The following is a 24956-nucleotide window of genomic DNA, read 5'->3' on the forward strand; positions in this document are numbered from 1 at the left end:
CCCTGCAAATAAGAGGAAGGAAACTGCATTTACCCGTATCTTTCCCCCAGTTGCACTGTTTGCCGTGACAGGTTGTCTCCATCTGCGGATGGTCCGGTGCCACCGCCGCGCTTGCATCATGGCAATGACATTTATAAATGGAGGTCCGCGAGCCACAGGCATGGAGCGCCTGGCTCAAGGTCAACTCCAGCCTGCGGCAGGGACGGGAACAGCACCGAGGTCCGCCGGGTCCCACGGCCGAGACCCGAGCGCTGCTGGACAGCCCCCCTCGGGGGTTTGGCTGGAGGGGCAGGTTTCCGTGGCGGAGAGGTGGGGGGAAGGAGGGCGGGGGCGGTGCCGCCCCTCGGGCGAGCTGTTGAGAGGCGGCTGACAGGAGAGCTGCGCCCGGCAGCGCGGGGGTCTCCCCCCAAAATCCGGCTGCTGCCGGGGAGAGGTGGGGCCGAGCATCCCCCGCCCGCGGGTTCGCGCGTGTGTGTCTCGCCGTGCCGGGTGCGCGCATCGCTCCGTCCCTGAGCGCGCCCGCGCGGGCGCTCTGTCTGCGTGTCTGTGTGCCTGTGTGTCTGCGTGTCTGCGTGTCTCCGTGTCCCTGCGTGTGCCCGTGTGTGTCTGCTTGTGCCCCTCCCCGTCCCCCCGGTGTGGGTGTGTGTGTGTGCAGAGCCGCGCAGCCCCGCCGTGCCCCCCGGCTCCGCGGGAGGAGCCGCTCCGGGAGCTGCGGCCGCCCCGAGGCGCAACAGGCGGATGGCGGCGGGCGGCGGGCGCTGAAGGCGAGCGGGGCGAGGCGGAGGGCGCGGACCGGGCGGGATGCGGGCGGAGGAGCCGCTGGCGCTGGCGGCCCCGCGGGCGGGCGAGGCAGAGGCGGAGGCGCCGGGCGAGGAGCGGAGCGCCGGCGGCGGCAGCTGCTGCAGCAGCGAGCGGCTGGTGATCAACATCTCCGGGCTGCGGTTCGAGACGCAGCTGCGGACCCTCTCCATCTTCCCCGACACGCTGCTGGGCGACCCCAGCCGCCGGGTGCGCTACTTCGACCCGCTCCGCAACGAGTACTTCTTCGACCGCAACCGGCCCAGCTTCGACGCCATCCTCTACTATTACCAGTCCGGGGGGCGGCTCCGCCGGCCGGTCCATGTGCCTCTCGACATCTTCCTGGAGGAGATCCGCTTCTACCAGCTGGGCCAGGAGGCCATCGAAACCTTCCGGGAGGACGAGGGTTTCATCCAAGAGGAGGAGAAGCCCCTGCCCCAGCACCACTTCCAGCGTCAGGTCTGGCTGCTCTTTGAGTACCCCGAGAGCTCTGGGCCGGCCCGCGCTATCGCCATCGTCTCCGTGCTGGTCATCCTCATCTCCATCGTCATCTTCTGCCTGGAGACCCTGCCGGAGTTCCGCCAGGAGCCCAAGGGCGCCCAGCCTGGCTTCGGGGAGGCGGCACCGCTCGGCGACGAGGCGCTGCTGCTGCCGCCGCCGCCGGCCCCGAGCGGGACCCCGCCGCCCCTGCGCCCTGCCGCCGGCGCCGGCCCCTTCTTCACGGACCCCTTCTTCCTCATCGAGACCCTGTGCATCATCTGGTTCTCCTTCGAGCTCCTCGTGCGCTTCTTCGCCTGCCCCAGCAAGCCCGAGTTCTCCCGCAACATCATGAACATCATCGACATCGTGGCCATCATCCCCTACTTCATCACCCTGGGCACCGAGCTGGCCCAGCAGCAGCAGCAGAAGCAACAATCTGGGGGCAGCAGCAACAACGGGGGCCAGCAGCAAGCCATGTCCCTGGCCATCCTCAGGGTCATCCGTCTGGTCAGAGTCTTCAGGATCTTCAAGCTCTCCAGGCACTCCAAGGGGCTTCAGATCTTAGGGAAGACTCTCCAGGCCAGCATGAGGGAGCTGGGCCTCCTCATCTTCTTCCTCTTCATCGGGGTGATCCTCTTCTCCAGCGCTGTCTACTTTGCAGAGACTGATGACCCTGACTCCCTGTTCACCAGCATCCCTGATGCTTTTTGGTGGGCAGTGGTGTCCATGACCACCGTGGGCTACGGGGACATGTATCCCATGACCATTGGTGGCAAGATTGTGGGCTCCTTGTGTGCCATTGCAGGTGTGCTCACCATCGCCCTCCCCGTCCCTGTCATTGTGTCCAACTTCAACTACTTCTACCACCGAGAGACTGATCATGAGGAGCAGTGCCAGTACACCCACGTCACCTGTGGCCAGCAACAGTCACCCTTCTTTGAGCCTAAGAAGGGGGACAGTAACCAGTCTCTCAGCAAATCTGAATTCCTGGAAGCAGAAGACCTGGAGTCCATGAAATACTCCAACTTCATTCCTCCCAGTAACCAGGGTTTTAAAGAGAAGAAGATGCTGACAGAGGTGTGATCAGTTATGTTCTCCTGGGTCCAGACATGGAGCTGCGAGCTGCTCTACAGCAGCCTTCCTACAAGCAGCTGGATCTATTCAGCATTTACATGCCAGACTGTGAATTGTGATACCGTAAACAGAATGATTGTGATAATGGGCTCTTCTGTCCTGATTTGCTGTTTCTCATTACTGTGTGCGGCCAGAAATGTTCTTGCTTTATTCCGTGGAGTGCTAGCTGTCACCCCCACTCCCCTGGGAATTCCTTTCTCTGCTTTTGAAGACTGCTTTTAACCCAACATTTGCTCTGAAACCAAGCATTGTTACTCCACTGGCAGAGAAGCCCTTGCCACTACTTCGGCTGAAGGATTCAGCAGAGTGAACAGTTAAAGGGGCCGCAAACAAACATCTGGCTCAAGCTGTGCCCTTGGTTCCTGTGCCGGCGCGGTGCCCTTGGCTGTGGGATCGGTCACGCCTGCCATGCCATTGCCTTTGAATAATGGAAACGCTGCAGCCAGGAGCACAGCGAGCTCTGCAGCTGTAGGGGAGGGTCAGCAAGCAGATGCCTGCCTTCTTTGCAACCCTTGGCATGCTGAAGATCCTCTTTTTGGTTTGTGTTTCAAGAAAAAAAAAAAAAGGTGCATAGATCTGAAGGCTCTTTTGCTGCTCGTCACCGTATATACCATGTATCAAAAACAGGCTTGTGGCAGTCAACAGTATTGGTGATGATTCTCTGTATTTTGAGCTTATCTCAGCCTTATTTATGCCAGTGCCCTGATGTTAATTGGCCTTTATAGTACCAACTTAATCTTCATAGTGGTAAGTGCCTTCTGATGCAAGGCGCATTTGAGTAAATTCATTTGTTATCTCCACACAATAGCATTTAATAAGATGTACTTTGTGCCTCAGATACCCAGCTCTGTATTTGGGCATGTGAGAGCAGTTGACTCCACTGCTTTTTTTACATTGAGCATTCGTATAGCTGAGGGAAGTTTGCATGGTAGTATTTTGTTGACAAGGCTGAAAAATTCTGACCACAGGCAGCTGCACCTGTGCTGTGGGAGGATCTCGAAGGTTTAATGACTCACAGGCATAAATTGCTTCAGGGTGTGTTAACATTTGAGACTGTGGTTACAAACTTCCCTGAGCTATCTGCACGAACCCAACGGTTTCAAATGAGGGGAGAAGCAACTAGCCTTGAAGGGATGCTTTTGCTGTGTGACTGATCCAGCCAGTGTTTGGTGTTCCATGGATAGAAGGGACAGCAGTGTTTTTTGCACTGGGTTTCATGAGAGCAGTATATGCCAGCAATGCAAGATATGCATAGCTTGGCCTGCAGTGCCGGGTTTGCCAAGATATGTGTCTTAAGATGCACATTTTGCTTCTGAGATCATTGAATTAGTTTCAGTCAGCTCTGCCTTACATCGAACTTTAAAACGTTTCAGCTGCTGCCAGCAGGTGAAAAGGGGGAATGGATGCTTTCAGATTCTACTGGCAAATTTTTCTGCAAGGAAAAGCCTTTCCTGTTTGAAATCTAAGTGTATATTTTGCATTCACATGTCTGCATGTGTATGAAAGCAAAGGCAGCCGTTAATGCCTTGCATGATCTTGTATGATATGCATATTAGAATGTACTCCATATTGCATGTGACGCATGGAATACATAAACCAGACATAATATCCAGGTGCAAAATACATAGAATGCATTTTATGTATATATAATGCTTTTCAGCCATAAGACTGAGAATGCTAAAGGCATATCATAGAATCGTAGAATAGCCTGGGTTGGGAGGGACCTAAAAGATCATCTGGTTCCAACCCTTCTGCTGTGGACAGGGACACCTTCCACTAGATCAGGTTGCTCAGAAATCCATCCATATACTTTAATATAGTTAGAACTGGCTATGAGAAGGGATCTGTTTGCATCTTCATTACCCTGCCTGTTTTCAGTCATCTTGAGATATGGCTCCATGCCTAGAGTGCTTTTACTGTGGCCTCTCCTCATCTGGGCCCTGGTCATATGGTAGAAGTTGTTTGTGCAAATCCTGACTCTGCTCCATTTCTCCGGAGCCCTGTTATCCTCTCCAAGGTTTTTAGCATGCAGGGATCTCCCGTGGGGTCAGCACACAACCATTGTATTAAAATCTCTGTTCTCTCTCTCTCTGAAATCAGGAGGAAAATGCCACTTGTGTCAGTCTGGGAGATACAGGCGTGGTGTGGTGAGGGCTCATAGCTCAGAGGAGTGTGCCTGAATAATGTATAAATTCTCTTTGCTTCCTTGGGATTGAGGCAAAGGTTTGTGAAGCTCTGGGCCTTGGGAGCCATTCTGCATCCCTTGAAGAGTGTAATCAGCTGGTGGGTAAGTTGTCCTGGTGAATAAGTGGGACTGAGGAAGGAGATCAGCATGGTGGCATCTCTGTTGATTTTGTCTAAAAGGATCCAAGTCCAGGTCATTGAGTTTATTGAGTAAAAAGCTGGTGTTGTTGTTAGTTGTGTTTCAGGGTCACTATAATGAAATCTTTACTGTGAGGGCAAGAGAGGGACTTCCCTTTGAATTTCACATTGCTGGAAACCAGCCAAAGAACCTGCTGTTTAAGAGGAATGTTTCAAGGCTCCTGCCCTATCCTAGCAGAATGCCCATGTTTGGGGATATTTTATGCCTGAGTATATCAGCTGATAGAAGTTTCCCCAAAGTAAGATATAAAAAACTCAGGTTAAAACATGAGTTCGGGAGGAGTCATGAGACGCACGCTGAGCCCGTGTCAGAAAATTCCTGTGCTCGTTTCTTCCCTTCAGCCTGGCCCCGTTGCCCCTGCCAGGCAGGAGCCCTCCCTGCTCAGACCAACATGACAGACCTCTGGGCATGGAGACTCCGGCAAAAAAAGAGATTTCCTGTTCTCTGGTGAAATTCAGCAGTGAGTTTCTAGTGGGTTTTAAAAGTCTTCATACAGATGAGGGGCATGCATACCCAAGGTGCGAAGGAATTCTGTTGTAAACAGGCAGCTTTGTGCAGACTTTGTCATCCACATTTTTAATTTTTCAAAAGAAAGTGCATGTAAAAATGTACAAAGCAGGAGTGGTGTTTGTTCCCTGGATTTTCTGTGTTAGAGCGAAGAGAAATGCAAAAAGCTAACAGAAGTGTGGAAATTGTAACCTTGGGAGTCATTTGGGCATGTAAATCCTTCTCTAAACACCTCCTGAACTGCAGTGAGGTCCCAGAGTCATCAATAATCCCATATATTATAGAGCTTGTGGAATTGGATATTTTTAATAAGGTTTTTTGGGTTTTTTTGGGTTTTTTTGTGACTGAAATGACATAGTGGCACCTGTGCCATCGACTTTACAGAGGTCTCATTGTCACCAAATCACAGAAATGCTTTCAAGAATTTTACCTCAAGTTCTCAGCCCACTGCACTCACCCCGAATGTTCAAAATGCAAATCTGTCTTGTTCCTTCTGAAGCTATTTCCTTCTGAAGGTAGAGCACATCCTCGTGAAGCCAAGTAGGCACCTCCAGGGAGTTGTTTCCATAACAACCTCCCGGACTGTTTCTCTCTACGCTGTGACTGTGGCTACAAGCAAAAGCCCTCGTTGGATATTTTGTTTTCAGATATTAGCACCTCATCTTCACAGACGTTTTCCTTGCTTCCTGAAGATGATCCCATCACCTTGTATCATGTACAGCTTGTCCTGTCCAACTTCAGAAGGACAGTTACCAGCCTTTGAAAGAAGGGAGGGCAAACCTGGAGATGGGAAGAGATTTAACTTGTACACAGGGGGGGTTGGAGAGTGTGTGAAGGGACAATCTGGGCACTCAGTCAAGGAGCTGAGGGACAACTGGCCTGTGGATGTAGAGTCATCTGGGTGCCCAGTGACAGGGAACACAAGCTAAAGCATCACATGAAAAGACCAGAAATTCCTCTTTCAACACTCACTAGGAAATAGTTTTGCAGTGGAAAAGACTATTGTTCCTTCCTGATCCCTTGGCTGGTTTGTGACAATCAGCTCCCCAGAGAATTTTTCCCACAGGATGTTTTGCACCAAATCAGGACAGGGCAGAAATCATCTCCTTGGAGGTGGGGAAGGAAGAAAAAGAATTCTACTGAGGACACCATTTTTTAATCCACTTAAAGGACTGTAAGTGTGAAAGGCATGAAGACCTGTTTTGTGATATTTCGAGGTCTGCATTGCCAGTAGATTCCTGCACTTCTTTCCAAGATGAAATTCCTATTCTGCTCCTGTGTGGAAAATGTTGGAATTCAGGATTTCTGAGCAATTTTCTGTTTGGCCCTTTTCTTTCATGGATAAAAACTCACTGCTACAGCAGCCATGGGGGTGAAGGTGACTGGACTTGGTGTTCTCTCAGCCCTCTCGTTCAGTATACAGAGATCCCTATGGAGATAAAGAAGAGTGAGTATAAAGGAAATTCAGGGCAGTAAGAGAGAGGGTAAGGACTGAAGTGTCTTCTGTACAGTGATGGGAAGAACAGCATCAACCCGGAAAGCAGAGGAATAAACAGCTCCAGCATCAGCTGCTGTAGCTAAAATAGGTAAGGTTTCTTTTTGTTCTATGAAATTAATGATTAAGAATTTCTTGAAACTAATGAGGAAGGATTTTATAATTAAGATTTGCAGCCTAAAGGGAGAATCTGGTTCTAGGTGAAGAAAGAAAGATAATTATAAACTACAAAAATATAGTATGAGCCAGATCCTCACCATCTGCTGATTCAAGCTGGCAAAACTCCTTTTAGTACAACTACCTTGGATTATATCTGGCTCCAACTTCAATCTTCTGCATCAAGTCAAAGCTTATGTACTGTTTGTTAAACTGCTTATTTTTGTTTGTTCTTTTCTTGAGGTCCTGTTTACACCAGGGAAGGATCTGCAGATTACAGCAGGAGTTAACCACAGCTTTCCCAAAAGTGCTCATCTGACTTGAGTCCAAGTAAGTCTACTGAGCTCAGCAAAGTTAGGCTTCTCTTTAAAGTTTATATTGACAGAAATAAGAGCAGCAGCATTTTGTCTATTTATTTCTTATTGGTGGTAGTATGTGGAGAAATCCACAGGGAAGTTTAAGACTAAAGAAGATCCTGCCCTCAGTGGCAGCCCTGTAAGCACAAGATAGCACTATTTACGTTGCTGTAAATGAAAGCACAGCCTTGAGCTCTTCATCTTGCTCTTTGAAGTTGCACTAGAGACAGATCCTATTCTGAAGACATTTGTAGCCATGTTATCAGCAGGTTCACAGTCTAATGCCTGAATTGCAGTCACCTGCTTTACACAGAAGGAGGGGAGCAGGTGTTTGCAGGATGAAAAGACTTAATCCCCTGATGAAAGGAACCTGTGAAGCCTGAATGTCCTTAGCTGCCACCAAAGACAGTTGGTGAGGAAATTGCCTGCTAGCTTCAAGAAGGAGCTCTTCTTTTGGAGGGTCAGGTCCTAAGTAACACACGAGCCTAGCCAGGGAGATAAATCCAGAAAAATGTTTTTTTTGGGAAAGCAGGCAGAGACTGCACTAATTGTTTTAAAGTGTAGCTTATGCTGTTAGTACCTATTAATTCAACATGCTTTCCATGGGTTTTCCTGTGATCCAGGGAAGTCTGTCTGGGGCTTGTTGGCTGATACAAGAGCTTGCATAGCATAGCATGGTTTTACACTGTGGGAAACACGTGCCTGTGATCAGTGTGGGTTTTACATTGCCAAAGCATAAACGTTCACCGATAAACTCTCACCATTGGGAATATCCATGTTGTCTGTAGTGCAAATTAATAAGAGGGGCTGAAGCAATGTGCAAGTACTTCTTAGTGAAAAGAAAGACAGGATTTACAGAAGAAAAAGTGCTCATCAACTTCCATGGTCACCCCAAATACTGAAGCTGTGTTGACTGTTTGTTAGAGACAAGATCTATGGGAAACTTTTGTCTTATCCTTGAAGACTCAGTAAGTCCTTCTTTGGCTTTATTTTCACTAAGATATTTATTCAGTGGTATAAAGTTTTGGAAGGCTTTTAGTCAAAAAATGTTGTAAATCACAAATTTATCCATTTAATTACCAAATTCAGCTGTTGTTTGTTTAAAGAAAACAGAGGTCTCAATTCTGCTCTCTACTTAAGGTTAGATAAATACTTTCTTAAGAATATGAGTGATATGACTCCTAATTTAAGTGTGAGAGAAGAATCAGGCCCAAAGAAGAGGACTGTAAATGCAGATGATGAGAGGAAATCTCTTCAGGTATTTCAGATACACATTCCATTCACCTGAAGGGTTGTATACAATTTTACACCAACAAAAGGTTTAGTTTTTAGACTACATATTGGTGTATACTCCAGTATATGTTGGTGTATACTCTTACATTCTTTGGAGGGAAATTAAATGGTATTTTACAAGAAAACTGGAGCATTACCCTCTCTTCTTGCTGCTCCTTGATGCATCTGTTGTTTTCAATTAGCTTGATGGCATCCATTTTCAGAAAGCAGATGCTGCCCTCTTTTACACGGGTGCAATTCTGGAATAACTCCACTGACGTCAGTGAAGTGACTCCAAATTTATCCCTGTTGAAAGCAGAACTGGACCACAGTCCTTTTGTCTGCATGTCTGCTGTGGAGCCCTCAGGAGGGTGTGCTGTTGTCACCCCATAAGGTGGAGGCAAGTGCCTGCGTGCTGTGCCATGCTCAGCTCTTTTGTGTCCTTGACATCACACTCACGTGCCAGGGCTGGAGCAGAATCCAGGCTAGTGAGAGGCTTGTGTGGCCATCAGGTTCCTCGTGCAGAGTACTGGTCCTGAATTCTCGACCATTCTCCCATTCCAGCTTGCATTGGCTTCCTCTTGCTTGGATGTTTTCTGTGTGGATACAGAGTGTTTTAAGCCGCAGAAATGTGACTGCAAGTCTTAAATAATACAACAACAGAAGGGTGGCAGAGGTAGATGTGGAGACAAACTCTACCCCTCCTACAGGTTTTTGCTGTTAGAGCTACGTGAAAATTGCTGCAGTCGTGGTAGGTTGACTGTACATCTGCTGGTTTCAGAGTCTCTGTTTTGAGGGAATACTAAGTTTAAACAAATTGGGCTATATCTTTCCTGCTCTTAACTCTTTGGATCTTGGTCATGCCTTTCCTGAAACTGGACAGCAAGCTTCACATGCTGTACAGAAAAATGCTACATGGGATGGGAGAGGTTAGGGTTAATAGAAAAAAATAGAGGCATAGAATCACAAAATGATTAGGGATGGAAGGGACCTTAAAGATCATCTAGTTCCGTGGGCAGGGACACCTTCCACCAGATCAGATTGCTCAGAGCCCCATCCAACCTGGCCTTGAACACTTCCAGCTTCTCTGGGCAACCTGTGCCAGGGCCTCCCCACCCTCACAGGGAAAAAGTTCTCCCTACTATCCAATCTAACCCTGCTCTCTGTCAGTTTGAAGCCATTGCCCCTTGTCCTGTCACTCCAGGCCCTTGGAAATAGTCTCTCTCCATCTTCCTTGTGGGCTCCCTTCAGGTACTGAAAGCCACAATTAGGTCACCCCAAAGCTTCTCTTCTCCAGGCTGAACAATCCCAACTCTCTCAGCCTTTCCTCACAGCAGAGCTGCTCCATCCCTCTGATCACCTTGGTGTCCCTCCTCTGGACTCGCTCCAACAGCTCCATGTCCTTGCTGTGCTGTGCCCCCAGAGCTGGAGGCAGCACTGCAGGGGGGTCTCCCCAGAGCAGGGCAGAGGGGCAGAATCACCTCCCTTGATCCATTCTCTGAGTCAGTAAAAAACAGAGTAAAGATGTTCCTCAAGGATTAGTCCTGGGATAGTTCAGAATATTAGCAGTAGGGCTGAGACTACAAAATTTAGCAGTGAAGTAACCTAGGTGTCATCTTCAAGATTGTGGATTAGGACACAGAACTAGATGACTGAATAATTGACTTTAAAGAAATGGAAATATATTAAATAGCACAGAAATTAATGTCGTAGAGATTTTGGTGGAAGACAGACAGAAAGAAAGACTGGGGATGCTTAGATCAGCCAGAGTGCCAGTGTCACTTACTGAGCCACCAGAGTAATGCAGCCATAAAAATTGCAGGTGCAAGTCTTTGAAAGTCTCCAAAGAAGCATATTCAGTATCACCTGGGAAGTATTAATTTCGTAAGGCCTCATCTGGAATGCTGTGTGAATGGTTGCTGACCTAAATTTGGTCAGGAAGGATGCACAGAAGAAGAGCAAGAACAATCAGGTGAATGGAAATTGCTGTGCAAGTGGAAGCTGGAGGAGGCTGACTTTTCTAGGCTAGCAAAAGATGGACAAGACTCCTCTTGTCAGGAAAATACTGGGGGCAAAGTAAACAAAAGCGAAGAAAGAACTGAGAAATTTTAAGATCTTCCCACATATCTTGTGTCCTCCAGCTTGTTTGACATAGTGCACCCATTTACCTACAAAACACCAAGTCCTGGTGATTTTATTATTTAATACTTGGGGTTTGTGGGTAGGAGGCAGAACTAGGGGAGGAGCTGTGAGTCTTGGGAGGTGTTTTTTCTTGATGTGACTGGGAGAAGAGAAGGAGGTCCTAGGACTGGGGTAGGGTGGGGCAAGGAATACCAGATCACTCTAGGAACCACTCTAGAGACACAGAGGAAGTTCATACCCCTTTAAGTCCTACCAAACTATGTTCATTGCGCTTCCCCTCAACCTGGAACTGCTGCTGACCTCATCTAGTCTTTTCTCCCTATCCAGAGCTCTCCAGCCCTATGCTGATCTTCCTTCTCCTTGGAGTTTCTGGTCATTCCTCAACTACCATGAGCTCCCTGGAATCACTGGAACAATGCATTGCATCTCTTGTTGAGAAAAGCCTCGAGTCAGCTCTGCTGCAGCTTCGTCAGGTTGTCTGATTTGAGCAACCTGGTCTGGTGGGAGGTGTCCCTGCCCATGGCAGAGGTTTGAAAGGAGATGATCCTTCCAGAGGAAGATCCCTTCCAAAGGAAGGTCCCTTCCAACCCAAACCACTCTATGATTCTGTGATTTGTATGAAGAAATGGTCAGTGATGAATGATCTTCAACAACTGTTGTTCACAGAACTGTAGAATCATTAAGGTTGAAAAAGATCTCCCAGATCATCAAGTCCAACCTTCAGTCAAATATCACAGTGCCCAATGAACCATTTCATGAAGGGCCACATCCACTTTCTTTGAATACTTCCAGGGATGGCGACTCCACTTCCCTGGGCAGCCCATTTTAATGCTTCACCACTCTTGCAGTGAAGAAATCTTCCTAATATCCAACCTGAACCTCCCGTGCTGCAACCTGGGGCCATTTCCCCCTGTCCTACTGCTGGTTGCCTGGGAGAAGAGGCTGATCCCACCTCGCCACATCCTCCTTTCAGGGAACTGTAGAGAGCAGCACTGTTGAATGGATTTACCTGTTACCTGGTGTCAGATAGCCAAACCTAGGACATCTACTTTAGCATTGTAGTTTTTGTTCAGATAAGGATCACTAATTTATATGTCTCAAGCTCTAGATTATTCTCATATTTTAATGTATCAATTCTCTTAGGTACATTCCTTTTAATACTGTAGACTGTGGGCCTTCATGCTTACAAAATAATGCCCTCAAAGCAGTTGATCTTTGTAGTCTGTCCTTGGAAACGGCGCTGTGACTTTCAGAAACATTTTGGGGGGTATTCAGTATTGCTTATACATTAGTCTTTTATTTGATGATCTACTACAGCTTTCAGCAGTGGATTGTAAACATTTCTCTAGGACATATTTCCATCAAAAGGTGCCCCTTCCTCAAAATCAGAAATATTTGTGAGAGAGCTTTTGTTTCAGCTCATTTTGGTGTTCTTTACAAAAGGCATGTTTGGAAAATTTTGCAATGTGCATGATCATTTTCTTAATGTTCCCTCTGAATATTTGTCCTTTTTAAATGTTTTTTTAAGAAAATGTATGTAAAGAAGGCAAAATACAAAATTTTACATTCGTGTCATATACGTGGATCTATAATGAAAGATATAACGTGGATTTGGGGTTTGTGGGGGTGTTTTTTTTGAAAGGGAGGGGACTGCCCTTTGTTTAGGACAGTTTGTTTTTAAGAGACTTTTTTTTTAAGCAATGTAGTGGTAGCCATTGGTTGTTTCTGGTTACTAGCAGCGTGGCTCCAGTGTCAGCTCCAAAACTTCCTTGAATTAAGGTAAGTGTCATGGATACAGTAGTGACAGAAGGGATGTCCCAGAGCTTTGGCTGTGGCTGAGCCAAGCCAGTTGTTCTTTTCTGAGCTGGAAAACCTGCCCAGGTAAAAAAGTTCTCTGAGACCAGAATACTTTTACAGCACAGTCTGACTTGCTAGGACGTGTCATTTTGAATTCTGAACTCCTTCTTTTCCCATTCAGCTGGTCATCTTTTAGGAGCTTTTACTTGGAGAGTAATAGGGGGGGAAAAAAAGGAAAGGGGAAAAAATCCACAAAAAATTATTACTGAAAAATTTGTGGGTGAATTGAGAATGGAGGGAGAAGTCACTATCTGGAATTTGCTATAGCTCCCCTCCTTACTTATCTTTTTCTTGGCTCTTTAAAAAAAACTCAAACCTGTGCAGATTTTTGAAGTGCCATTAACACTTAACTAAGGGGTTTTCAGAGAAGATGAGTTGGGAGTTCTTTGCATGGTAACCACTAATCAACATTTCCATAGAAGATGCCTGAATACATGTTGATCAAGCCAGCTGCAGCTGTGACAAAGCTGCGATGGAGTTTGGAGGCTGGTGCATCTTTCCATCCCCAGTCACAGAACCTACGTAGCAGCAAAAAACACCCACTGGTACTTCTTGCTCTGGCATTTCTGCTTATTAGTAATTTCAGCAAAAAGAGATGTGAAGCTTTTCTTTAGTTAAGGGACCTCTTAATGAGGAAGGTCTTGGTAATTAAATTCTAGATTTGGTGTCAGGGGGACAGTCCCCACTACTGTCACAGGGCCTTTGGATGTCCCACATATCTCAGTGTCTTGGCAGTAAAACAGCTAGTTCAAGAGAAGGAAATTCGAGCAAGTTTTTCTCTTAGACCTCATAAGTTGGTATCAGGGACCACGGTGGTAAAGCATCAGCAGAAGATACACTGGAGATGGGAGGAGTTCACAAGCTCTTTCAGAGATTTGTATCAGCTCTCCAACTGCTGGTACTGAATAGTGAAATCTGCACTTTGAATCTGGCAAGATGGTTTTTTTTCCTGCAGATTTTCATTGACATTGTTAGGAACTAATCCTCCTAAATACTTTGCTGGTTTTTCTTCCTTTATGATCTTTCAGAGGAATAGGAGGATACATAGAATAGCAATTATGGCTCTTCATGGTTTATATTTAGTCATATATTGGTGATTCAGAGACAAGCATATGTAAAAAGGCCCAGATGAATCCTCTTGCAAATTGCTTTCTGTCCTGCTTTAGGTGCCTGAGTCTTTCATGCAAGGCGTGAGTCTCACAAAAACCTTATGTTTTTGGAGGGGGACTGTTGCCATGTCTTTGTGCCCACCATGATGCATGAGGAGTTTTTTTTGATGGCCTACTCATGCAGAGACTTGGTTTCAGGCAAATGGAGGCAAATTCTCACATTTTTCTTCTGATGCCAACCAGGCAGTGTGGTACAGGGTGCTTTAGAAGCCTTTATTTTTTCAGATGGTCAATTTTCATTATGGTTAGGAAACAAGACCTGTTTATCCTGGAAATCCAGTGTTTTAAAGCATAACAGAAATTTCTATTTGAGTATTTTGAGTTTTGACTGTCAGATCTGCCACAGCACCACACCAGTCTGTGGATAGGCTGATGCTCACTGGTACATTCTGGGTCTGGATCTGGTATGCATCTGACATTTCATTTTTCCTGTGCCTCAATTTCCCCTAGCTGCAGAAGGGAAATAAAATCTTTCTCTCCTCAGCATGCAGTTGGGTGTTCATCAGTGATAAGGTTCTATGGGAACAATTAGTGTATCCATTGGTAAACTTACTTGTCTTCAGGTAATGCAAATGACCATGTTTTTCCTGTAGGGAGTCACAAACAGATGGTGTGAGGCAGGCTTGGGAAATTAGGATCATAGAATGGCCTGAATTGGAAGGGATCTTAAAGATCATCTCATTCCAATCGCCCTGCCGTGGGCAGGGACACCTTCCACTACACCAGGTTGCTCAGAGCCCCATCCAACCTGGCCTTGAGCACTTCTGGGGCTGGAACATCCACGTTCTCTGGACACCCTGTGTCCTAGATGTTCAGCTGGGGCAGCTGGTTACTGTGGGAACTCTAGGGAGCTTCTCTGTAAACCTGTTTCTGATTTCACATGGTTGTAACTTCCATAAAGGGCATCATTATTTTCACAGCTGGAAACAGGATAAATGGGATGTTGACCCTCTTTAATTGACCCTCAGTTACATTGCCTCTATTAATAGTATCTTTTTAGGAAGAAATTCTTTACTATGAGTGTTGTGAGGTACAGAAACAGATTGCCCAGAGAAGCTGTGGCTTCCCTGTCCCTGGAAGTGTTCAAGGCCAGGTTGGATGGGACTTTGAACAACCTGGTCTAATACAAGATGTCCCTGCCCATGGCATGGGGTTGGAAGATGATCTTGAAGGTCCCTTCCAACCCAAACCATTATGGGATTCTGTGAATATTTCCCTATGCCCCTTTCCGTGGTTTCTGTCAATAATCAGAAGCCTCACTACTGGGTGTTCAGGCAACTACAGTGGGAGTATAAATACTTAGCTAAGCAGCCAGGCAGTCAGAAGATACCATAAATTCACACTCCCAGAAATCTGGTAGAAGGCAGCACTTAAAATAATGTCTGTTAAAGCCTAAACACACCATGGCCTTTGGGAAGCTTTTTTCTGGTGAAACAGTTGGACCAATAGTGGAGATCCGAACTTATCACTTGTATTTGCGTGGCTGTTTTTGATCACAGTCCTTGTGCCCAGGTGGCTGTTGCTCTGCTGATCCTGGAGTGTGTGACCTGCACCCTGCCACCTCCATACCCACCTCCAGGCGTGGAGTCCACCAAAGCAATGCCTTCCACTCGTGGGGATTTCTTTTAACTCCATGACTCCATCGAAGCATGGCAGCTTTCCTACAAATTCGTGCAGCTGCTTTGGGTTTGTTAATGTTTTATGGTGCCAACCTGGTGTGCCTCAGCTGTAAGGGCAAAATTAAATATTGCTGGATATGTGGTACCAGAGTTAAGCCATGGGGAGGAACGGAGAGAGTGAGAAAGCCAAGCTGAGCCAGAGGAACCCTAGAGACCCCTGGGAGGAGGGGAGAAGTAAGGAATGGAATGGACTATTACCACTGCCACAACCATGGCAGAAGTTTCCTTGTCCTCAGGGCCCTTTTCCACATTTCTCATCATCCAATCCTGGCTTCCCAACACTTGGAGAGAAGGCAGGACCATGGCTGTTTTGCTGTCCCTCAGCAGGCCGTTGTCCTTAGCAACTGTTGTCTTTGCCTCAGCTGCAGACCCAGCTGTAATGTTTTGGTGGTTTTTTGTGTGCTGGTTTCCTGGGTACACTGAAAAAAAAGCATTTAAAACAGCAGTGAAGATAAAACAGATGAGGATTTAACAAGGGCTAGCAACTGAAGTTAAAGCTGATAAGGAAAGTTGGATTCAAGTTGAGTAAAACTCAGGTTGCTTCATCTTCTCAGCTACTTTAAGCTGAAGTAATTGACCTTCGTGATCTTTTTCAAAAATTTTAATAAGGACAAGCATATCTTGTTGAATTTTAATTTAAAATCATTGACTCTGCAGTTCTCCCAGAATATTTCTCTTGAAGGGATGCTTTGTGAATCGAGGGAAAAATCTAAGCCCTGTGTCATAGGCTCATCAAACGCTGATGAGAAGGCTTTGAAATCTGAGGCACAGCCCAAATTTTAACATCTGTGGTTTGGCTCCACAAATGGGAAAGGATTGGGAAACTGTGTGGATGCTTGAACAAGAGTGTATGTGCCAAGTGTGTCCACGAATGGGTGTGTAAAGGCTTGGTGAACAGTTGGTGCTGGAAAGCTGTAGGCTACAAAAACTACAAGTTTTTGCAGTGATCTGAAGTAAAATGCAAATGATGTGGTAAATAGCAAGTTTATGAACTGAAGTTGGTTTTTTATAGTACTTTGAACATACTAAGTGTGTTGTGAGCAATAGCTGTTCATAGAATCATAGAATAATTAAGGCTGGAAAAGACCTCCAAGGTCATAAAGTCCAACCTTTGACAGGTCACCTTGACAACCAGACCAGAGCACTGAGTGCCACATCCAGTCATTTCTTGGACACCTCCAGGCATGGAGGCTCTGTCACCTCCCTAGGCAGCCCCTTCCAATGCCTGACCACCCTTTCAGTGAAGAAATTCCTTCTGATGTCCAACCTGAACCTCCCTTGGCACAACTTGAGGCCAGTTCCTCTTGTCCTGTCCCTTGTTCCCTGGGAGCAGAGCCCGACCCCCACCTGGCTACAACCTCCTGTCAGGGAGTTGTAGAGAGTGAGAAGGTCTCCCCTGAGCCTCCTTTTCTCCAGGCTGAGCCTTTTCTGGGAATAAGATTACTGTTGTTAGTCAAGCAAAATGCCCACAGGAAGGGAGGTGATATTTCTGGGCAAAGACAAGCGCCAGCATGGGAGAATCTGTAGAATTACACTGAATTCTGGAAAACCTGAAAATTCAGAGGAAGAACGTGCAGGGTGAAAAAGTCTGCATTGTACTGACTGTTGCTGTCAGGAGTGCCACTGAGAGCCCGTGAGGAGTTTGTGGGGTGTCACAGTGCCATCCTGTGGGCCATGGAGGTATGAGACGAGCCAACACCTGGATGTGTGACCTGCACTGGGATAGGGTGTTGGCAGTGGTGGGTTTGGCCATTGTCGTGGTGTCACCCCAGCCAGCAGCCAAGCCCCTCACAGCCGCTCCCTCGCTCCACCACCAGCGGGGTGAGGGAGAGAACTGGAAGGGCAAAGGCCAGAATGCTCCTGGGTCGACATAGACAGTTTAATAGGGAAAGGAAAAGCCATGCACACAAGGCAAGCAAAACAAGCCAAACAAAACTGGTTCCCATGGGTGGGCAGGTGTTCAGCCATCTCTGGGAGAGCAGGACTCCATCACGCCTAACAGTGACTTGGGATGACAAACACCATCACTCCAAACATCCCCACCTTCCTCCATCTTCCTCCCACTGTATATACTGATCATGGTGCCATAGGGTCTGGAATATCCCTTTGGTCAGTTGGAGTCACCTGTCCCAAATGTGTCTCCTCCCAACCCAGCCTCCTTGCCAGCGTGGTAGTAGGAAAAACAGAAAAGGCCTTGTCTCTGTGCCAGCACAACAAAAAATGTCTCTGTGTTATCAACCCTGTGTTCAGCACAAACCCAAAACATGGCCCCATCCCAGTCAGTGGGAAGAAAATTTACTCTGCCCCAGCCAAAACCAACCCAGCCATGAAGGCTCCACTCACATGTGGAGCATCTTCTGCCTCAGCATTTAAAGTTTTTAATCCCTTTCATTTGTTACTGCAGATCTATCTAAATAGTCAGTGCTGGGGACCCTCCACAATGTTCATGCAGCTTTACACCCTGGCTGTGCCGAAGCAGGACTTAGGGGCAGAAACCTCCCCTGATAACAGAGAAACCTTTTTTTTTTTTAAGATGAGTGTGGACTGACTCTTTCAAGACATGAGAGAGGGAGAGCAGCTTCTTTTTGTGCAGTGAGCAGAACCCACAGTGCTGGGAGAGTTCCCTTGCCACCAGGCATCAAGGAGGCTGGTGCAGGGCACAGTAGGATGCTGTCCTTGCTGCTGAAGCTCTGTGGGACGTAGGGTTAATGATGCACAAGAGGAAGTCTGGCTCCAGAGTACTCCTTGGAGAATGGAATGAGACCTCCTGCCCTTCACTTCTTCCTTCTTTCCTGGGTGAGAGTTTTGCCACTGGCAACGTGGTAGATCTGCCTTGTTTTGTCATTCTACCAGTGTTCTTTTGTCTCCAGAAGTTTGGAGATGAGAGCTGCTTTGGTGGCAGCTGAGGACAAGCATTTGGCCTTGGACTGGATTTAGACACGTAAAACAGAATGGAGGCGGGACTTGGCCACATCACCCATTTTCTGGAGAAAGTCAATATAGTCTTTGTACAATGTCATTAAATCCAACAATGTCCTTTTTGGCTGTCAGTGTCGGAATTAAACACAACATGTGCTTGAAAGTCAGGATTCTTCAAGGGAGCTCCAGATGGCTCCCAGGGAGAGAAGTGTGAGCTGCATATGGCCAGCCCTGTGTTGGGGTTAAACTGGAGATTTAATTTGGGGAGGGATGATGGAGTTTTGGGGATTCCCCTGAATGTTTTGATTCGCTCAATCAAGTTAAAACTACCAATCTCACATGAGGCAGTTCTGCATCTTTCCACTTATTTTATTTCCAGCTGATTTTATGTGTCCACTGCATCAGTGTCCTTTACTGTAGCAGGACATGGAAGGAGTTCATCCTCTCATTAGAAACAGCTCAGTCCACAACTCTGTTGGTATTTTCTGCTTTTCTGTTTTAAGATGGGCACTATAAATACACTGGATCTCATCTGTTTAATCATCTCTCCCTTATCTTTGCACAGTGTAATAACCTGACTGCCACATGGGTCTGTCAAAATGAAAGCAAGTAAGATTTTCTTCAGTGGAGTTACATCCACTTGAAATAACTTTCCTCACATCTTTGCTATCCCCAGAAACACTCAAAGCCTGAAATCATTCTCAATTAACTTGCTAGGAGTTGTTCTTGTTTGTAGATCTCCCTCTTACTTGCACGTAGAATTTAAATGGGATTGGATCTGTCATCACTGAGAAGGATTCAAGGATCTTCCACGTTAGCAGGAGTCAGTTCTGTGTTAAACATGAATCTTTTCAAATCATAAATGTGGAAGGTGTCTGAAATGGGGTTGAAAAATTGCTCAGGTGAGTTTACATCCCATTCCAGAACATAATCCATTTTTTTCATGTCACTGGTCTCAGAAAGCCTCACTGAGGAGTGAGGAGCCATTTACTATGAATTCAGGCATCAGTATCAGACTCTCAAAATTAAGGGCAATAAAAAATAGAGAAATGGGCCCCCCAAATTAATCCCTTGCATCCCTCTACGTATATATGAGGTCCAGCTTGTAAAAAATGACCTCAGCAATGTAGTAGGTTTTGTTTCTGTACAGGACCTGCTTTCTGAAATTCAGTCCCTTTATAGTTCAAGCTGAGCATCCAACATCACTGGCTGCTTTGGAAATTCTTGGTTTAGATTTGCACTTTACATTAAAATAGTATTTAAAAGTAAGTAAGCAAGAACAGTGATGAGTAAGTCATAGGCTGGCAAGGAGTACTTTGGTATTTCATTTATCTTATGCTTCCTGTTTTTCTTCATGTCCATTCCTTTTAAATACTTGATTGCTTTTACATTTATAGAATTATAGACATAGAAAAGTCTTCTTTGATCCTTCTACCATTCCTCTGACCCATTCAAAGCCTTTCCTATTGCTTTCTCTGTGTGAGTGATAATAATCATTATTTTAATCATTATTTTAACGGTGCCTTCCTTCAAGCACTATTATAAACTTGGATCTAGTCTCTGATTTCGTGTCAGTCCTTCACTGCTGTGGTGTGTAAGCTAAACCCTTGCTTATTTGACAGATTTAAAATGTGAGTTTTTCTGTCCTGTGGCTACCCTGTTTGGTTTTTTCCCAATATTTGCATTTTTAAATGATTATGTGTTATACTATAACTGAATATAACAGCTCTTTCATGCTTTCTAAGCCATTTGCAGACATCTCTTAATGCTGTGGTGTTTGATCCCTGCAATTCCTTTTTTTTACAGAACAGATGACAAAAGATGGTACAGAAAAATTTGGGCTTTTTGATTTAGAAATACTTCAAGAAATTTTTTTTCATGCCAAACCTGAAAACCTTTTTATGTCATTCCTCTTTTTATCTACTGAGACCCCATTTCTTTTGCTATTGATTTTAAGTTTTGCACAACCCTTACTTTGAACAGACAGATGACATTATACCCAATACTTGCAGTGCAAGAGGAGTCTTGTTTACTGCCAAAGAGCATTTGCAAACTGTAAAGGAGCAGGACTCTTCTCCCTGTAGATCAGGATTTTACAACTTCTAAGCATTTGTTGGATTATTAATATCCACGATGCATAAGAGGAGATCCTTGATATCCCATAATGAATATTTAGACTCTTGTCCTCTCCCCTTTACCAGTGGAACATCTCTACTGACTTTGGGGAAGATCCACATCAGATACATCAGTGTAAAACTAGAATCAAACCAAAGACCACTGGGATTGTTCTCTCTGCGGGAAAATCCAGGGATTTGTCATAGGTTCAATTAATGCAGGTGTTGCAGACATCTCTCTCTGCCCCTGAGTTCTGTGATGGGGTCTCTGACTTACCAAACTCCAAGCAATCACTGGGATCCAGAGTTACTGCTGCTCTGAATCTTTTGAGAACTGTGAACCAGCCTTAGCATCTCAATTTGTTCACTCTCTGTAATCCCTGGATTGAAAACTTTCCAGGATATAAATCCACAGGAAAAAGCTAACATGAAAGAGAACTCACTGAGGGAATTTTGCTTTGAAGATCAGCATTATATTTAGCCTGTAAAACAGAGATTTCTCACAACTTTGGTGAACTCAAAGCAAACAGGCCATACATTTTGTTGGTAGACCTGGCCTTTTTTTCCCTGAGAAAACTTCATGAGGAGCAAATGCATTTTACAAATTCTTACTTGTAATATCTTGCACATCTCTGTGTATCTGTAATCACTGCTTAAATATGTACCTTCTGTGTGAGTGTGAATATGTCAATATATATTTATATGAGGATACATATTTATATATTTTATGTGCTTCTGACATTTTCTCCTTCTGAATCTAGATAGAGCTTTTGACAAATTTTGTTCACTTAGAAGGCTTCTCCAGCCTCTAATGCTTCTCCCACTTCTTTCTGCTCCTTTGGGCTTTGGCAATGTTACAGCCAAGCTTCTGGCCCGGGGTATGCTTTTTATAGCCTGTTCTTTTTCTGGCTACTTGAGCCCTTGTCAAGCAGTAGCAGGAGTTGCAGCAGCACAGGGAACTAGAAAGTGCATGATTTTCATAGTGGGTATACTGTTTGACACTCCTGCACTGAGTGAGGAATGGAATTGTCTTTGTAGAAAATACTGCGCAAAACCAGTTATTTTTTATCTTTCTCCCTCTTTTGTTGTTGAGGACTGCTGATATTTTTCATAACTTATTAACAGCCCTGTAGGTTCCAGCACAGATGGACTTAGATGCAGCTAGAATGGATTGCATGAAAGCATGGCAATGGAGAAGTCTCTGAAGAACAAAAGGTTCTTGCAGACCCAACCTGTTTTCCATCTGTTGCCTAATAAATTGTTTCAGATCTGATTTAGAATAATAAAATAAACATTTTCAATTTTAAATTCCCTCTCTTGCTCTGAGAGACTTCCCTGCCCCTGACATGGAGGAGGGGGGCTTATGAGCCAAATCGTTAATATAGATCTGTCTCAAAAGGACTTAAAATTAGACACCAATGGCTGTAGGAATTCCCAAAGTCCCAGTTACAGTAAAAGCCAGACCTTATGTCTCCATGCCTGGAGAGCATAGCACTGCAATGCATCCTAACAAACTTTGTAGCCTTCCAATGTATGAAAAATGTATTTCATCTCCTGCATGAAGAGATATGTATAATTCCCAGCAGCCGTAAGGAAAAATCGCCCCCAAAACCAATCCCACTAGGCATCAAAGAAATGTAGCACTTTCTGTTTTAGCCAGCTGCAGTAATCTTGACAAGATATCTCAAATTCAGTCCTTTCAAACGTTCTCCTTAGGAAATGAACCCTTAGGTTGACGTGTCTTGACTGTGATCCATGTAAAATAACACCTTTGTCTTGGGCATTTTTTTTTAACGCAAAACTTTTTTTTTATTTTTCCTTGCTAGGCTGGATTCTGGATGCTGCAAGGCTGTCATGTCAGGATGCTGCAAAAGAGGTGGTTGCATCTTCTAACTGTAGAGTTGGTGACATTTCCCTGTGTGCAGGGAATCCGACCTTTTTGGACAGGAAACTTTTCCTTGCTTTGCGATTTTCTTGGTGCTGTTGATTTTGAAGGGGTCAACACTCTCAGTTCAAAGAAACTGAAACTAGATGTGAACAGGGATTGGAGGAAGGAGGCAGGGAGAATCCCCTACAAGATTCAAATGTGTCTCATTTCTGGGAAAACCAAGTAAAACAGGATTCAACTGCAGCAATTTATGAGCTGTTCATCAAAAACCCCAGACAAGCACTGAGTTCTGTGGGAAGCTGGAAATGACACAGGACATCTCCAAAAGACTCTGTTGTTGAAACTTCCTTTAAACTTTTTTTTTTCAAGTGGAAGATCCAGACCTGGCAAATGGGTAAGGTCATCCCTTAGAAGAGCTCTCTCCAGAGAATTGAGCAAGTCACCGAAGTCTGTCCGTTTGTCTGCCTGTCTTTTGGCCTCGGGTTACTGTGCTTTTTAAAACTGTGATTTCATAGCTCAGATAAAAGGTAGGTATTTCACATAGCTCTACAGGTAGCAATCATCCTGTTCATGCAAAATATCTGCTGTGTAAGGGATGGGCCCAAACTAGAGGTGTTTCTCATGTACCTACAAAGCGTCTTGCCTAGTGTATGTACAGTCAGTTCTTGTGAACATGTGAGTCCATTGCCTGCTCTAAAGGAGTTAGTGACTTAGTTTCAGTGGTCATAGAGGTTTTCACCAAAATAGCGCTGTTTGTGGTAGTCTTTTGTGTGATTTAGAAGACACAATAGCCAGACAGTTCTGAAATTATGATATAATTGTACTCAGCATTCCCAGAAAATGCTCTGAAGTTTTCTCCTGTTGCACCATTGTGATAAGAACCTCTGTTGCTTTTCAAGCTCCACAAGTCCATGCTGTGCTGTGCTGAAAGTGCTTGAAAACCCAGTTAGGATTGAAAAGGGAAGGGCAGAGAGGGATGCTGTGGCCTGGAATTCCCTCCCTTTGGCAGCACCAAAGGTCAGTCGTGCAGCCAGATTTCCATAACCACATGTGGATCCACCCTGTGTGTGTTGTCAGTTCTCTGCACAGGAGAGTGGGAGGATGGGTAGAAAGAATTGATTCTGGAAGGGGAGAGACTGAGAAGAGTGGAGTAAGCAGGATGACTGGGATTTTCAGAAGTTAGTCTGATGGATGCTGGGCACTGAGTTCCCTAGAACTATTTATCAATAACACCCTCTCTATTTTCATGAGTGACATTTAGCCTGTCTGGCAGTTCTCACAGTCAGTGTGTGAGGGAAAAGAGGTAGAAGGCAGTTCACTCTGCTTTGGCAGCTGTAACAGGCTGGGCTGTAATACCTGAGGGTCTGAACTCTGACAAGCTGTGACATCCTGACTACCTGTCAGGTTCACAGAGGCTTATAAAAGAAACCCTGAGCTGCCAGATTGAAAGTTGCTTCTGGAGCAGGTCTTCTGAGTAGTCCTGAGCGTGGATGTGAGGCTGTGGTCCTTAGGCAGTGTGTACTCCATGTTCCCAAGAGACCTACTCTATGTCTTAGTGCCGGCCAGCTTGCACTGTGGGACTTCTCTGAGTCTCTGTGTATCCTGATCTTGCCATGTGGCTGACAGTGAGTGACCAGAGCTGCCATGGACAGCAAAGGAAGTTGTCTTCAGAGTCAGCCTAGGTGCAGGCTGCCTTTGGAAAAGCATAACTATCCTGCAGAAGCCCATGGATACCCTTCAGGCACACGGCGCACCGGTCAGAGGCTTTAGACCATGCTGTGTGCCCACACAATCAGCAGGGGTGATAGTAACAGGATTGCTTTGCTTTTGCTGTGAGACCTGGTTCTGATGCATTATTTCAAGGAAGACAGTTGGAATTTGCAGGCCAGACCATGTGGTGAAATAAGTAATTCCAGCTCCCTTATTGGAGCGGCTTGATAGAAATCTGGTTCAACATTTCTGAGCAATTGTTGATGGTGGGGTTTTTTTTGTTTGTTTCAATGAAAACCTGAAGCCTTTCCAATAGAGAACGTGAGGTGTAGAGAATTTTTTGATGGAGCACATGCTTCAGGCTGTTTGCTGGATTCAGGCTTTGAGAATCCAAGTTCTTTGTAGGCAGTCCCACACACAGTGGCAGAAGAGGTTATTAGGCTTGGAAGTTGACCAGGGAGATGGGACTCAACTGAGCTTTGAAAAGCAATCATTGTCCTTATTGATGGTACCATAATATGTGCTTGACTTAAACCCAAACTTGCACAGGCAAGAACCTTTTAAGTCACGTAATTAGATATCTGTGGTTGTTCCTACCAGTGTGATCCAGTGTTGAGTAGGCTAGAACATATGAATAAAATCAGTATTTTTTAAAGTGTGCTGTGTTTTCTTCATCAAAAAGACTGGCTGCCCTCTTGGACTTTATTGTGTTCATATGAAATATTTGATGTGAAATTAATGCAGCTTTCTTAGGACAGTCCACGTCCACTTGCAGAAGTGCACCTTTTCTTCCTCAGAGGTGATTGCTGCAGTCCTGCACTGTCCTGCTGCCACTGAGCTGACCTGGGCACTTTCCAAGAGAGCTATCTTGCTCCAGCAAGTTCACCACCTCGGGAA

General features: G+C 45.6%; 1 protein-coding gene and 1 long non-coding RNA gene across 2 annotated transcripts; both read left to right on the forward strand.

Moving 5' to 3' along the window:
- The first annotated feature begins 739 nt into the window (after positions 1 to 739).
- Positions 740 to 5178, forward strand: LOC127462260 (potassium voltage-gated channel subfamily A member 6-like). Its single transcript, XM_051770732.1, has one exon. It carries the CDS (start codon positions 802 to 804, stop codon positions 2359 to 2361), a length of 1560 nt encoding a protein of 519 aa, XP_051626692.1. The 5' UTR covers positions 740 to 801; the 3' UTR covers positions 2362 to 5178.
- Positions 5179 to 24714, forward strand: LOC127462279 (uncharacterized). Its single transcript, XR_007900388.1, has 3 exons — positions 5179 to 6888; positions 7197 to 7283; positions 22288 to 24714. It is a non-coding gene; the product is annotated as an uncharacterized LOC127462279 (long non-coding RNA).
- The last annotated feature ends 242 nt before the right edge of the window (positions 24715 to 24956 follow it).

This window comes from Manacus candei, unplaced genomic scaffold, assembly GCF_025592945.1.
Source record: "Manacus candei isolate 608988 ecotype Guabito, Panama unplaced genomic scaffold, ASM2559294v1 h1tg000124l, whole genome shotgun sequence".
In the NCBI taxonomy this organism is placed as follows: Eukaryota; Metazoa; Chordata; class Aves; order Passeriformes; family Pipridae; genus Manacus; species Manacus candei.

Coding starts and splice junctions, on each gene's coding strand:
- LOC127462260 (XM_051770732.1), top strand. CDS start 802: ATGCGGGCGGAGGAGCCGCTGGCGCTGGCGGCCCCGCGGGCGGGCGAG.